Source organism: Entelurus aequoreus, linkage group LG08, assembly GCF_033978785.1.
Source record: "Entelurus aequoreus isolate RoL-2023_Sb linkage group LG08, RoL_Eaeq_v1.1, whole genome shotgun sequence".
In the NCBI taxonomy this organism is placed as follows: domain Eukaryota; kingdom Metazoa; phylum Chordata; class Actinopteri; order Syngnathiformes; family Syngnathidae; genus Entelurus; species Entelurus aequoreus.
Window position 1 is genome coordinate 28720791 of NC_084738.1, and position 13519 is coordinate 28734309.

The 13519-nt window shown below is 41.1% G+C and overlaps 1 protein-coding gene across 1 annotated transcript in view; it reads right to left on the reverse strand.

The window, feature by feature from the left end:
- The window catches only part of maff (v-maf avian musculoaponeurotic fibrosarcoma oncogene homolog F), a 14571-nt gene extending 1180 nt beyond the window's left edge, over positions 1 to 13391 (reverse strand). Inside the window, exons 1-3 of the mRNA XM_062056212.1 lie at positions 13214 to 13391; positions 6325 to 6416; positions 1 to 1759 (exon numbers count right to left, since the gene is read on the reverse strand). The exon at positions 1 to 1759 is cut by the window's left edge and continues 1180 nt beyond it. Coding sequence (XP_061912196.1) covers positions 1316 to 1759; positions 6325 to 6357 — 477 coding nt within the window. The 5' untranslated portion in view covers positions 6358 to 6416; positions 13214 to 13391 and the 3' untranslated portion in view covers positions 1 to 1315. The remainder of the gene's footprint in view (positions 1760 to 6324; positions 6417 to 13213) is intronic.
- Between the last annotated feature and the right edge of the window lie 128 nt (positions 13392 to 13519).

Consider the following 13519-nt stretch of genomic DNA (forward strand, 5'->3'; position numbering starts at 1 on the left):
GGTACAAACCCTCAACATCAGCCATTCTCCAGCGGGCCTTCCGCCCTAATAGCTTTTTTTTTTACTCTAAAAGTCGTATTTCCCCAAGTTTCCAGCATGCTTGGCTTGGAATAAAACAAATCCTGTAATCGTTCGTGGGATACGCCAGCCTCCCGCAACCCTGTTGTGCCACTGAGGTGGAGAAAGTGTAGGATTGAACCGATATTTAAAAGCAACACGGAATGCAGACGTTGTCCCAGCAAGCACAAGACATTGATATAACGTTGATTAAACATACACGTCCAGTAAAACAACGTTGCAAAATAGGTTTATTTATAAAACGTTGGCATCTCACGTTGGATCCACGTTGTTGGCTGGGAAATGACCACATTTTAATGGTCAAATCAATGTCAGACCCTGACATTGATTAAACATAATCAAAAAGCATGTTTGTTCAAGGTTGTATTTGTGCTGTAGAATATTGAAATTACCAAATTTCAACGGTCAAATCAACGTCAGAACCTGACATTGATTAAACGTCATCAAAAAACACGTTAGTTCAAGGTTGTATTTGTGAAATGACCAAATTTCAACAGTCAAGTCAACATCAGACACTGACATTGAATAAACGTTGTCAAAAACCACGTTGTTTCCACGTTAGGTTTAAGTTGCTCAACGTCAGGACCTAATTCAGTAAGTTCTCAACATTGTTTTAATGTCTCGTGCTTGCTGGGGTATTACCTCAGAATTTTGGTGTTTTGGTCGCGTAGCCAAAAGCAGAAGTGGACGAAGCTCCGCCCTTTTGGCCGCACAAAAAAAGCCCTGGTGACACAGGCGTATTAGCTACGATGGTCACGTAAGAAACGTACAACTAGACTGCAAATAACCATTAGATTTGTTGCTTTCACGACCACAGACATCAGAGTGCAGACCTCCACCATTCATAAGGGCTCATAATTACTCTGAAGGGGTACATTCAAACAGATGGGTTTGGTATTGATGTCGTTTTTGTGTCATCTTTGCCGTGAAAGAGGTCGTTGAACATGGACGCTAGTAATACTTTTTCACAGGACTGTACATCAGTGCCTCGCTAACATGACTTCATTCTAGACGTCAACTAAACAAGTGACTATGAGGCCATTACACCAGCACGACTGAGGAGTCGGAGAAAAGGTTGGGCTGGTCCAAAGTGAAGTCACAAATGCAGGAATGAATGACTCCTGTGTGTGGGCGAACGAGGCGTAGCACTGATGTTCTGTATTTTCCATTGTGTGTGAAGTATGTGTTTCTACTGAAAACCCCCCCGCCCCCCCCCCCCCCAGTCTGTTTACAGAACCTAGGAAGGGTCCTGTTCCCTGTGTGGTTGAGGTTGTGGCGGACTCTTCACAATAGTGATGACAGAGGCAGTGTTGAGGCGCGGTGCCGTGGCCAGCAGGTTGCCTCCCCCGGCCTCCAGGCCTCTGGCGAACCTTTGCAGCGCTGCCAGGCGAGCGCCGAGCCCCTCCAGCTCCTTCCTCATGCCGGCGTTCTCCGCCCCAAGCCGGTCCACCTCGCGCTGGAGCTCCATCTTCTGCTGCTCCAGGGCCTCGCGCTGGGACACCCGCTTGACCCGGCAGCTGGCCGCATAGCCTCGGTTTTTCAGGGTGCGCCGGCGCTGCTTCAGCTTCTGGATCTCCTCGCGGGACATGCCGCGCAGGTGGAGGTTGAGCTCCCGCACGGTGAGCGACATTAGCTCGCTGTCTGACAGGAAGGGCACGTTCTCGCCGCATTCCTGCTTCACCTGAATGACGGGAAGTGTGGAGAAAAAACAAACCAGTAGGTGAGAAGGAATGTGGAATCAGGACTTTTAGTAAGAAGGAAGTAGGTACACACATGACACACTTGTCAACCCTATTGTCAGCAATTTCCACCCCTAAGTACTTATAATCTTCAGGTAGTTTGTGCTGAATGACAGTTTGGCTTTATACCAGGGATATTCAACTCAATTGTTTTGGGGGCCACATTTCCACAAAGCAAAGGACCGGGGAGCCAGACTTCGCCCTTCATTATTAGTCTTATTTTGTATATTCCAGAGAACCAGCAGGCTCTAGGGTAGACATCTGATTTTGGTTTATTTATAGACTTAGACTTAGAGACTCAAACTTCCTTTTATTGTCATTCAAAATTTACAGTAAATGATAAATGATAATTGGGTTATACTTGTATAGCGCTTTTCTACCTTCAAGGCACTCAAAGCGCTTTGACAGTATTTCCACATTCACCCATTCACACACACATTCACACACTGATGGCGGGAGCTGCCATGCAAGGCGCTAACCAGCACCCATCAGGAGCAAGGGTGAAGTGTCTTGCCCAAGGACACAACGGACGTGACTAGGATGGTAGAAGGTGGGGATTGAACCCCAGTAACCAGCAACCCTCCGATTGCTGGCACGGCCACTCTACCTACTTCGCCACGCCGTCCACATAAGAACACAATTTTGTTGCATTAGCTCGTTGTAGTGCAGGATAAAAGAGCAATAAGGTGGAGATATAAATAAATAGATTACTGTAAAGATAAATATATTGCACTTTTGCATATGCAGCCACGTTTATGGATGTATGTTATATTGTCTTTATATTCCAGCGAGTTAATCCGTTTTTGGGGGGGAATTGAGGGGATTATTATGATGCGTTCAAGAGTTTTATGGCCTGAGGGAAGTCTTATTTGGTCAGTCTTACAAGAGCGTTACGCTTTTGTTAAGGACCTTCTGCAAAAATGTGAGTCTCACAAGTTTTTTTAAACTGAACCAGCAGTCAACCAGTTGAATAGCTTAACCCTTGTGTGGCGTTTTCATTTTTTATTTTGTGGCCTTTGATGCCTTACAATCAAACACTTTTATGTTAAAATTCTGTTTATATTTACCTTATCCCAATAAACATCTGTTCAGAATTTTAACATAAAAGTGTTTGATTGTGAGGCATTAAAAGCCACAAAATAAAAAATGAAAACGGGTCCCACAGACCCACTAACTTCTTCAATTGTAGGATACTAGTGGTGTGCCCCAAGGTTCCATTTTAGGTCCTCTCTTTTTCATCATTTAACTCTGTGTGGTGTTTGGGTCTGTGGGACCCGTTTTAATTTTTTATTTTGTGGCTTTTAATGCCTCACAATCAAACACTTTTATGTTAAAATACTGAACAGATATTTACCTTATCCCAATAAACATCTGTTCAGTTCAGATAAAAAGAGAGGACCTAAAATGGAACCTTGAGGAACACCACTAGTATCCTACAATTAAAGAAGTTGAACAAATGACTAGTGATAAGAGCAACACCTCAGTTAAGAGCAACACCTCAGTTACATAAATGACATGCCAAAAAGGATCGGACTCAAAGGAGGGCCTAAATTATGTAAATCACAAGTTTGGACCCTGGTGTCAATGTTTGCGAGTAAGACTAAAATGTCAATGTAAGGATCTTCCTATGTGTTTTCAGTGGTCCAGGTTCCTCTACACAGGAGCACTCGAGTGTTTTAGGATTGTTCTGCAAAAATGTTTGCCTCCCAAGTTTTGAACTGAACTCGGGGGCTGGTATGGTGTCATTCCCGCGGCCCGCCAGTTGAACACCACTGCTTTATACCCCAGGTGTTAAAGTGGACTAGGTGTACTCGCCAAGCCAGACTATTTGCTCAAATTTGTTTAGAAGGTAGGCATATGGAATGGCGACTATATTAGTCATCACCGCCTGGTATAAAGCAGGCTAGGTCCAAATGTTCCACATTTTTCCACGATGGCACTGCTGTAATGGCTGCTGGTTGCAGGAGCTCTGAGCTCTTGTGTATCCTTTCGTGTTGCAGATGTTTCCCTCGTTTTCATGTGCTCATGCAACACTTTCGACACTTTTGCGGGGCTTTTTTAGCCTCTTGGCATTGGGCATGTTTGCACTGGAGGCCAGCTGCTGGCTCTCAGCCACATAAGGTTCCACATGGAGGGAGCAGAGGAGATGCAGAGGAAGAGACGGGGCTGCGGAACTGGCGTTCATCGCCGCGATGGACAAGCTTCACCGAGCCCCAGCTGAATGAGCATGTATCGAACACTTCGGTCTCTATGGACGGATTCTCGCTCATCTGCATGGACAGGACTTTGGTCGAGAGCTAGTGGGCAGATGACGATGCAGTCTTTGTTGGCTTTGTTGGGTCTGTTCCAGTCTGGAGAGGCCACCGTGGTGTATGTGTGTGTTAGAATTGTGTTTTTGTTTTGTTCTTTGTCTATGCCTGGTGCAATCGTATGTGCACAATACGTATTATTTATAGGGATGATGTTCGAAAACCGGTTCTCCCGATTGTTCGATAAGAAAAGAACCGACTCCATGGATTCGAATCCTCTTTGGAGAAACGGTTCCCGTTATCGAAGCCACTATAGTAAAGAAAAATATTTGGTTCTTTATTCGAATACCTGGGAACGAATCCCGTGTCACAGGAAATGTCCTGTGGCACGTCACAAACTAGCTCAGTCATTCGGCGGCAGATACACCTACTGAGATACCTACTCAGTGGCATAGTGGTTAGAGTGTCCGCCCTGAGATCGGTAGGTTGTGAGTTCAAACCAGGGCCGAGTCATACCAAAGACTATAAAAATGGGACCCATTACCTCCCTGCTTGGCACTCAGCATCAAGGGTTGGAATTGGGGGTTAAATCACCAAAAATGATTCCCGGGCCCGGAAAAAACGCTACAAGGCATGGCTTCACTTTACTAAGAAATATGACGAGGAAACGGCTATCTGCAATTATTGCCAGGCTTCGCTTTCCTGTAAGGGGAGCAGTACAACAAACATGTTGAAACATGTTCAGGCCGTACATAACCTGCAGGTTAGAGAAACGTGTCGTGTCTTTGACACGTGGAGAAGCAGCGACAGAGATGACGAAGCACGCCCCTCTTCCTCTGCTTCAACCTGCAGTCCCAGTGATAGTGCCTGTGAGTACCTAACGTTACCTGTTGCCGGTTCATTTCCATATCTGCTCACTTGTAGCCTTTAGGCTAAAATAACGTTACCTCTTATGTCAACCAGGACTGCAGTAATGTTAGCTAGACTAACGTTACCTAAGCATAGTCACTGGCTAACGGTAACGTTAGCCTTTTTGTATGTGTCTCATAACGTTAACGGTATCTTGTAGCCTACACCACTCCAGAGTTTGCAGGTCTGTCTAATAAACTAGTACTTGCAAGATGTGAATGAAGATAATGTTAATGTTATCCTATTTCAGATGATGACATTCATGACAGCCAGAGTGACCAGGGCAGTGTTTGTTAATCCATTTACCATGGCGAGGTATAACGCAGAGCACAGCAAGATGAGTGAGGAGGAGAGTAACAACATTACTTGCAAGCTAACGAGAATGATAGTGAAAAATCTCCTCCCCTTCAACTTGGTGAACACAGACGAATACAAATAGGTTATTAATTGTATTTTGCTGACATGTAATGGAGCAAAAAGTAAACAACACCATTACTCTGAGATTTGTTTCAAATGTAAAGTGCAGTACAATACAAATGAATGCAGGATTTTCCGTGCATTCATTTTTCTTAGGTGGCCCACTGAAAGGGGCACTCACTAACAGTCAATATTTATTTATTTTATTTTATTTTTTTGGGGTGTAACAGCAGTCAATATTTATTTATTTTATTTTTTTCTTAAAAAATTAAAGTGAGCTTTTGTTAAACCAACTGTTGTGTTTTTTCCATACACAACAACCTATCTGGATTTGATAAGAGAATCGATAAGGAATCGGTTCGATAAGAGCATTCGATAATGGCATAATTCGATAATTTCTTAACAAACATCATCCCTAATTATTTATTGCTCTTTTTTTCATTGTGTTTTACTTTTGTAGCTGCATGTAGAAATGCTGCCGCTGAAGTGGCAGCTGGTTGCATCAGCTTTGTGCCCTTTTTTTATTTTATGTCCTTTGTGTTCTTTGATATTCCCTTTTTGTTTTCATGTGTTTTTTTTACCTAATTGTTTGTGGTCTTTTTGGAACTGCACTGCAACTCCATTATTTTCCCCTTGTGGGATAAATAAAGTCATATTATTCTGGGCTAACACAAACTATACCCGAGTATATTCTGAAAAGGGGTCAATCTGGGCTACTGCACCTGGGTAATATCGGTGGAAATGTGTTTTTTTTCCGGAATCCTAGGTCAATGAGAAACATTCCTGTGAAAAGGGGCTAATGCTATCTTGTCAATGTACAGACAGACCAGTTGAAAATGGTGTCTTGTCTACGGCCTATCCGTTTCCTCTTTACTGAGAAACACACCTGATTATATTATGTTCACAATGCTCTTTGTGTGCACGTGCGTTACCTTCAGGGCTTTGCTGTTTCTCTCGGTTGCCATGATGCCGCTCTCCTCGGGTTTCCCCGCCCAAGCACCAGTCAACACAGATTCAGAACACTCTGAAAAGGGAGAAATAGTACTTAAACATAAAAAAAGCTGAGTGATCACATGCAAGTCAGGCCAATTTGTTTTGTTTCTGGCCTGACTTTTTGTGCAGGCTCACAAGACCACCAGTCATGCACCAAGGAGAAAAGGAGAAGCCACACATCTTTCATTGCTCTCCAAACACATGCTTGCATATAATTCTGTGGTTTGATATTAGAGGAAGGGTTTTTTTTTGTAAAGTGACGGGTACTTTTGCTGTTGGCTGCCTTTGTTGGGGGGGAAGTTGCCCTTGTTCTTGCTCAAAACAGGTGTCCTAATCAACACTTCCTCCTGTCAACACACTGCAAACGGTCTAAAGGTTTCATTGTAAGAAAGGCAACCCTCCTGTGATTGGTCAGCATTTGGTATGTCATTTCTGTTGCAAACGCCTTCTCTCATTCCGGATTAACATTTTGAACAGAGACTGTTGAGACACATCGATTAGTTCCAGCTGCAGTAACACTGTCACTCTTTAGTCACCACTATTCACTTGCCACACAGGAAACTAAAAACGAGAACCAGACGACAAGTGTTGTGGTTGCTCAGTGAGTTGTCTAACCCAGAAAACACCGCCCCGGGTGTCCCGGCAGAAAACTGCACGGTGCACACACTTAACATCGGAATTACTCGCAAAATGTATTTTAGTGTTTTGTATGATACTTATAACAAATTCCACAATATAAGGGTAACAGTGATGGTATTGATTAAAATGTGATGTCTATTGAATCACAAATTGAACTTAACTTGTGATGGCTCAGTGGAATACAGTAAAACTAGCCACTAATGCAGGGGTGTCAAACTCATCTTTTTAGGGCCACATCGCAACTCTGGCTGCACCCAGAGGGCCACAGGTAACAGTGAATGTACATGAATATAAATGTATAATAGCCTTGTTACACAACTTTCAAAGGCAACTGTTTTTGATTATGATATTTTTACAGATGCATGCCTTACTTGCTTTGAAATTGTAAGTCAAGATGACAAGCAGATACTTTTTGGGATGAACAAAAAAAAATGCTTGGAACATCAGATAACATTAGAGTGTAGAATATATACAAATTCATGTAAACATTTTTCTGTCAATATTGAAAAATACATTTAGCCAGAAAGTGTTTTTTTATTTCTAGTCCAGGCCACATATCGTGATAATGCATGTTGATAAACACATAGCTGTGTTCCGCAAATTGGACAGCAACAAGCAGCCGCGTCCTTAATGCAATGTAGCGCCCTCGCCAGCAACTAACGTCCCTCTACAGTGTGAAGCAACTTCTAAGTCACTAATCCTCGCCTACGTAGTATCATGGACGAGGACTAGCTAAACGGGCTACACTAAACACCGTTGGAATATAGGAGAAGCCATGCTAACCACTAAGCTAGAGTTCCTGAATGTGGTGGGCGGATCGATACAAATATCAACAAAGTACAGTATCACTATATGGTCAATACTTCAGTAACTAGATCAATATTTTTTTTTACTGTCACCAAACATCGTTTTTGTTTTTGTTTACAAACTTAGGAAATAAGTCCCTGGACACAAGAGGACTTTAAGGGCAGGTCACAAAGGATTTCAATCAGAACGAATGGTAATTTTTTACCAAAGTTGAGTTATTTTCGCTATTAACGTAAGTTTTCACAAAATAGTGTATGTTATATAAGGGAATAAGAAAATAATTTGAGTATTCAATTGATATTGTTAGACATCAATCATATATTGTTGTCTCATTATTGTGATAAAAAATGTAATCATTCATTTATCCATCCATTTTCTACCGCTTGTCCCTTTCGGGGTCGCTGGAGCCTATCTCAGCTGCATTCATGATTTTGAAAACTACTAAAAGGAAGAAACTACTTGATTAGGTAATTGACACAATGCTTAGTAAGTGCTTAAGGGCAATGACATGGTACTATTTCCACATCATAGGCTTTGCCTATTGAGTGCTATCTTTATTTCTGAGAGTGTTTTGATTAGGAAAAGTAGTAAATCAAATAAATTAACCACCCCAAAATGAATGTTTTAAGTGCCACTACAAACAAGCTGAATAGTTCTTATTCACATCGTAAAAGTCATGTACTGTATGTACAACACAATTCAAACACATTTGTGTTATATGACGAGTGTTTCTTCAAGAGTGCGGTGTATTTAAAAAGGTTACAGTCGTATCTAACAGTAAGTTCACAAAGGCAGTGTGACTTCCTGCATTCCTCTTGAGGTCAGTTGTTTGAGGGTGTGTGTGTGTCTGTTGGCAGATGGGGGCTATGTCAGGTCACTGTCATGGTGACTTTAACCTAAGGATTTATGCAGGGAACAGAAAAAGCCCACAGGCTCATACTGGCGACATTGTCAGCTGCATAGCGACAATACCTTCTTTCTTTGTGTGAAAGGTTCTAATTTTTCACTCTCATGTCTAGTTGAGAAGGAAGTGCGGTGCGTGTGAAAGATGGGATTGTTAGCATACACTTCCTCGTTACTGTTATTTCTCATAAGAAAGCACGTCGATTGATCACTCACAAATAAAGATCTGATTTATTATTTGTATCAGTGTGGTTCAAGATGAATGTTGACATAATAATCATTGTGCTGTATCTATAACAAAAGCCCACATTTTACTGTGTAGCTCAGTGCTGGTCAATTTTTTTCACAAAGTATCACCTCAGAAAAAACCTGGCTCTCCAAGTACCATCACATTGACCAACATTAAAATACAGTAGGGTATTAGGGCTAATTATTCATTCAAAAAAAACACCAGAGGTTTTATTTAACAAGTGCATTTAATATTTTAGCCCCTGTAACATTACACACAGTTTGAACAGTAACACTGTGTTTAAATATAGGAAAATAAAACACTGTACTTTAATCAAGTGATTACTTGGCGTACCACTAAATACACAGTTTGAGAACCACTGGCGTAGATCAAGCATGTCGAACTCATTTTCATTGACGGCCACATAGTATGGTTGCTCTCAGATGGCCACTTGTAACAGTGAAATTTAAAAAATAATAAAAGAAAAAAAGAATTTATATATATATATATATATATATATATATATATACACACACCCTATGCATTTGAGTATTATCTTTATTTACGTATGTGGTAAAACATGTTTACTGTAAAAAAAAAAATGGCAGATTAGTTGCCAGAATTTTACAATAAAATGTGCAGTGTTTTTTTACAGCATAAAACCTACAAATGTTTTATAGTGTACTACTGTATATGGAAAAACGGATGACTTGCTTTGAAGTAATAAGTCAAGCAAATGTTTGTGTTTATTTTTATTTTAACAAAACATTTTTTGGGAATGTATGATAATATAATACTTTGTTGCATTATTTGATATTATTCAAACTGAAAAGATATGCAATGCCGAGGACGGCGGAAAAGATCATCAGGACTCCTCTTCCTCCTATCCAGGAGATCGCAAAAAGCCGCTGCCTGACCAGGGCTCAGAAAATCTGCAAAGACTCCTCCCACCCCCACCAGGGACTGTTTTCACTGCTGGACTCTAGAAAGAGGTTCCGCAGCCTCCGAAGCAGAACCTCCAGGTTCTGTAACAGCTTCTTCCCTCAGGCCATAAGACTCTTGAACGCATCATAATTAAAATATCCCCTCAATTCCCCCCAAAATGGATTTACTCGCTGGAATAAAAAAGACAATATAACATACATCCATAAACGTGGACGCATGTGAAAAAGTGCAATATATTTATCTGTACAGTAATCTATTTATTTATTTATATATATTTATTTATTTTATATATATATTTATATATTATATATATATATTTATTTATTTATATATGCACCTTATTGCTTTTTTTTTTAAATCCTGCACTACCATGAGCTTATGTAACGAAATTTCGTTCTAATCTGTGCTGTAAAATTCAAATTTGAATGACAATAAAAAGGAAGTCTAAGTCTAGTCTAAGTCTAATTGCATGAAGTATACATATTTTATGTCAAAATGGAAAGAAGGAATACATTAAGTAAGAAATTATAAAGCACTTTATTAACATATATTATTTGCAGGCTTTTGCGGGTCACATAAAAGGAATTAGCGGGGCAGATCTGGCCCGCGACTTGAGTTTGACACTTTACACCACATGTTCCTATATAGTTATTATTATGGAAGTATTAATGTAGCAATATTATTTGCGTTTGTACTCATTTGTATGTCTGTATATCAATCTGAGTGTGTATTCAGATCCGCATATGAGTGTTTTAGATTTGCGTTCGTGTGGTTTAAGTTGTCTGTCTGTCCCTAATCAGAAAGAACCCTCGATAGGCTGTTTCACATGCTCAAATCGCTGTACAGACATGGCAGAAGTGTCACAAAAGTCATGTGTAAGTAGACAGCCTATCAAGGGTTCTTTCTGATTAGGGACAGACAGACAATTTAAAACACATGTACGCGGATCTAAAACACACGTAGGCAGATCTAAAACACACGTAGGCAGATCTGAATACACACATGCAAATTAGTATACACACGCACGCGATTAGACTACACGCGCACAGATTGAGATACGTGTTTGCAATTAATTTTGCTACAATATTACTTCCATACTTATTCACATAGTGGAAGTCGTCTAACCATGTATGTTAAACACAATACAACACATTACTGTTATATGACAAGTGTTTCTTCAAGAGCGGTGTATTTAGAAAGCTTACAGTCGTACATACTTGCCACCCCTCCCGAATTTTCCGGGAGACTCCCGAATTTCAGTGCCTCTCCTGAAAATCTCCAGGGACAACTATTCTCCCGAAAATCTCCCGATTTCCAGCCGGACAACTATATTGGGGGCGTGCCTTAAAGGCACTGCCTTTAGCGTCCCCTCTCACCTGAAAAGGAGACTATTATATATGTCTCCGTTATCCATCGGTTTATCTATAACCCATAAAGTAGGCAGGCACGGAGCTATTTCTCAGCGTGTGTTTATTCCAGCCGGCACGTTAATACACTGACACACAACATCCGGATTCCCATCATGCATTGCTTCAAAACTACGGCAAGTTGTAATATCCAAAATTTCCAGCCGGACAAACAATATTGGGGGCGTGCCTTAAAGGCACTGCCTTTAGCGTCCTCTCACCTGTAAAGGAGACTATTATATATGTCTCTGTTATCCATAGGTTTATCTATAACCCATAACACGGTGGCCGAATGGATATAGTCACTCATGAACGGTCAGAAAAGCACAAGACGGCGGCAACGCAGTATTATGAGCCACCTTGCAAGCAACATTCCATTCCGTTTTGCGGATGTTTTCAACAAATCCGTGAAGGATATGTCCCCGGATTCAGAGATCGCTCGCCAGTACTCAATAGACAGAACAAAAGCTACTCAAATAGTGAAAGGTAAGTGTCATTTATTTTTTAAGTAAGCAGCAAGTAGAGTACAGTTAGTAGAACAATTGTGTTTTCATTACTGTTTACTGTATTATATATATATATAGTATATATAAATATAAGAAATACTTTAATTTCAGGGAATTCTAGATATAAATACACTCCTCCCCCTTAACCCTGCCCCGCCCACCCCCCCCAATCTCCCGAATTCGGAGGTCTCAAGGTTGGCAAGTATGCAGTCTTATTTAATAGTAAGTTCACAAAGGCGGTGCGACTTCCTGCATTTCTGTTGCCCACACACAAAAAAGGAAGTGGCGGGCCAGATCTGGCTCCCCGGCCTTGAGTTTGACACGTGTGGTGACAAATGTTCACAATTGTATGCCCAACTTATACAACTGTAAACTATTCTCAAATATATTCGGTTATTCCAACAAGTACTTTCACTTTCTTTTTTCAATAACTCAGCATATTGGATGGAGTCCAATGCATGTTGCACACAGTAAATGGTGGCTGCCCACAAACAACAGGCAAGGGAATATATACTTCTATTTTAAGGAAATTAGGTTAGTTGTTTTGTGAGAAAATAGAGAAAACGGCATGAGTAGGCTTAGAACTCACTCTATATGTGAGGAAGGTCTACTCTATTATTGTGATTTAAAAACTACAATGGTCTGTAATTTGCATAGAGTTGTTGGAATTCCCCGAAAAGCGTGGGTACGTGAAGTGGCCGCGACCATAGTGCTGGACTAGTACAAACAAGGCGACAGCGTCGTTTCGTAAAGTCATGGTGATTCAGCAATATACCATTTGCTCAGCTCAGCTTAGCCTGAGCCGCGGAGAGTCAGAATCCAGGAAAACTAGCGCCGACTCGCTTCTATATTCGTCCACGGAGCGCAGGATATCCTTGTTTATTCTTGGCTAAAAATACCACTTAAGAAGGCCTGCTAGGTTACATGTAAGGTTACCAAACCCGAAAGCAACAAGTGAACGCAACACCGCCACGCGCAAGCTCCAACCAACACCGATGTCAATCATGAACAACTGTCAAATACTTACAATGTTTAATAATAAAATGCAATATTTAGATATAATAGGGTAAAAGTTCATATGTTCCATGGTTACGAAACCCCTCCTAAATAGGGAGAGGAGGTGGCCGGTGAGGGTAAAGCGCCGCTACTGTAGTAAACAGCCATCACGCGTACGCTCTATTTGATCATCATCATGACTCGAAATGTTATGATTAAACACAGTTACATTATAGATTTATATATATTTGAGTATCTAATAGAGTTGTGTAATAATGTGATGATTAATAAGAAATCCAAACAATGCACGCCGTCTTAAAACATGCTAGTACTTTGAGCTGTTAGCATATTTAGCATCAGCGGTTTCGGCTAAAAGGAGATGAGAGTAAACACTCACTTGTCCTTGGGTTTAATTTTGGAAAATATTCCTCCAGTGTTCGGTTATCGAATCACGTACACCTTCCCGGTGTTGGATGTCTTCTAAATGTGACAATGTATCCGCTGTCCTGTAACGCGGCGACAAAATGTCAGTGCGCCTTTTCCCGGAATGACTTCGCTGCTCTCTGAGGTGGGATTCTTTCATTCATAAAAAAAAAAAACACAAGCGACAATGACGTCAGGGCCAAAGAATGAGGGCGGAGTCATCCCCGCCCCCGCCGCGTACTCCGGGTGGATGTAAACAAGGAATCCTTGCGTTCCTCGT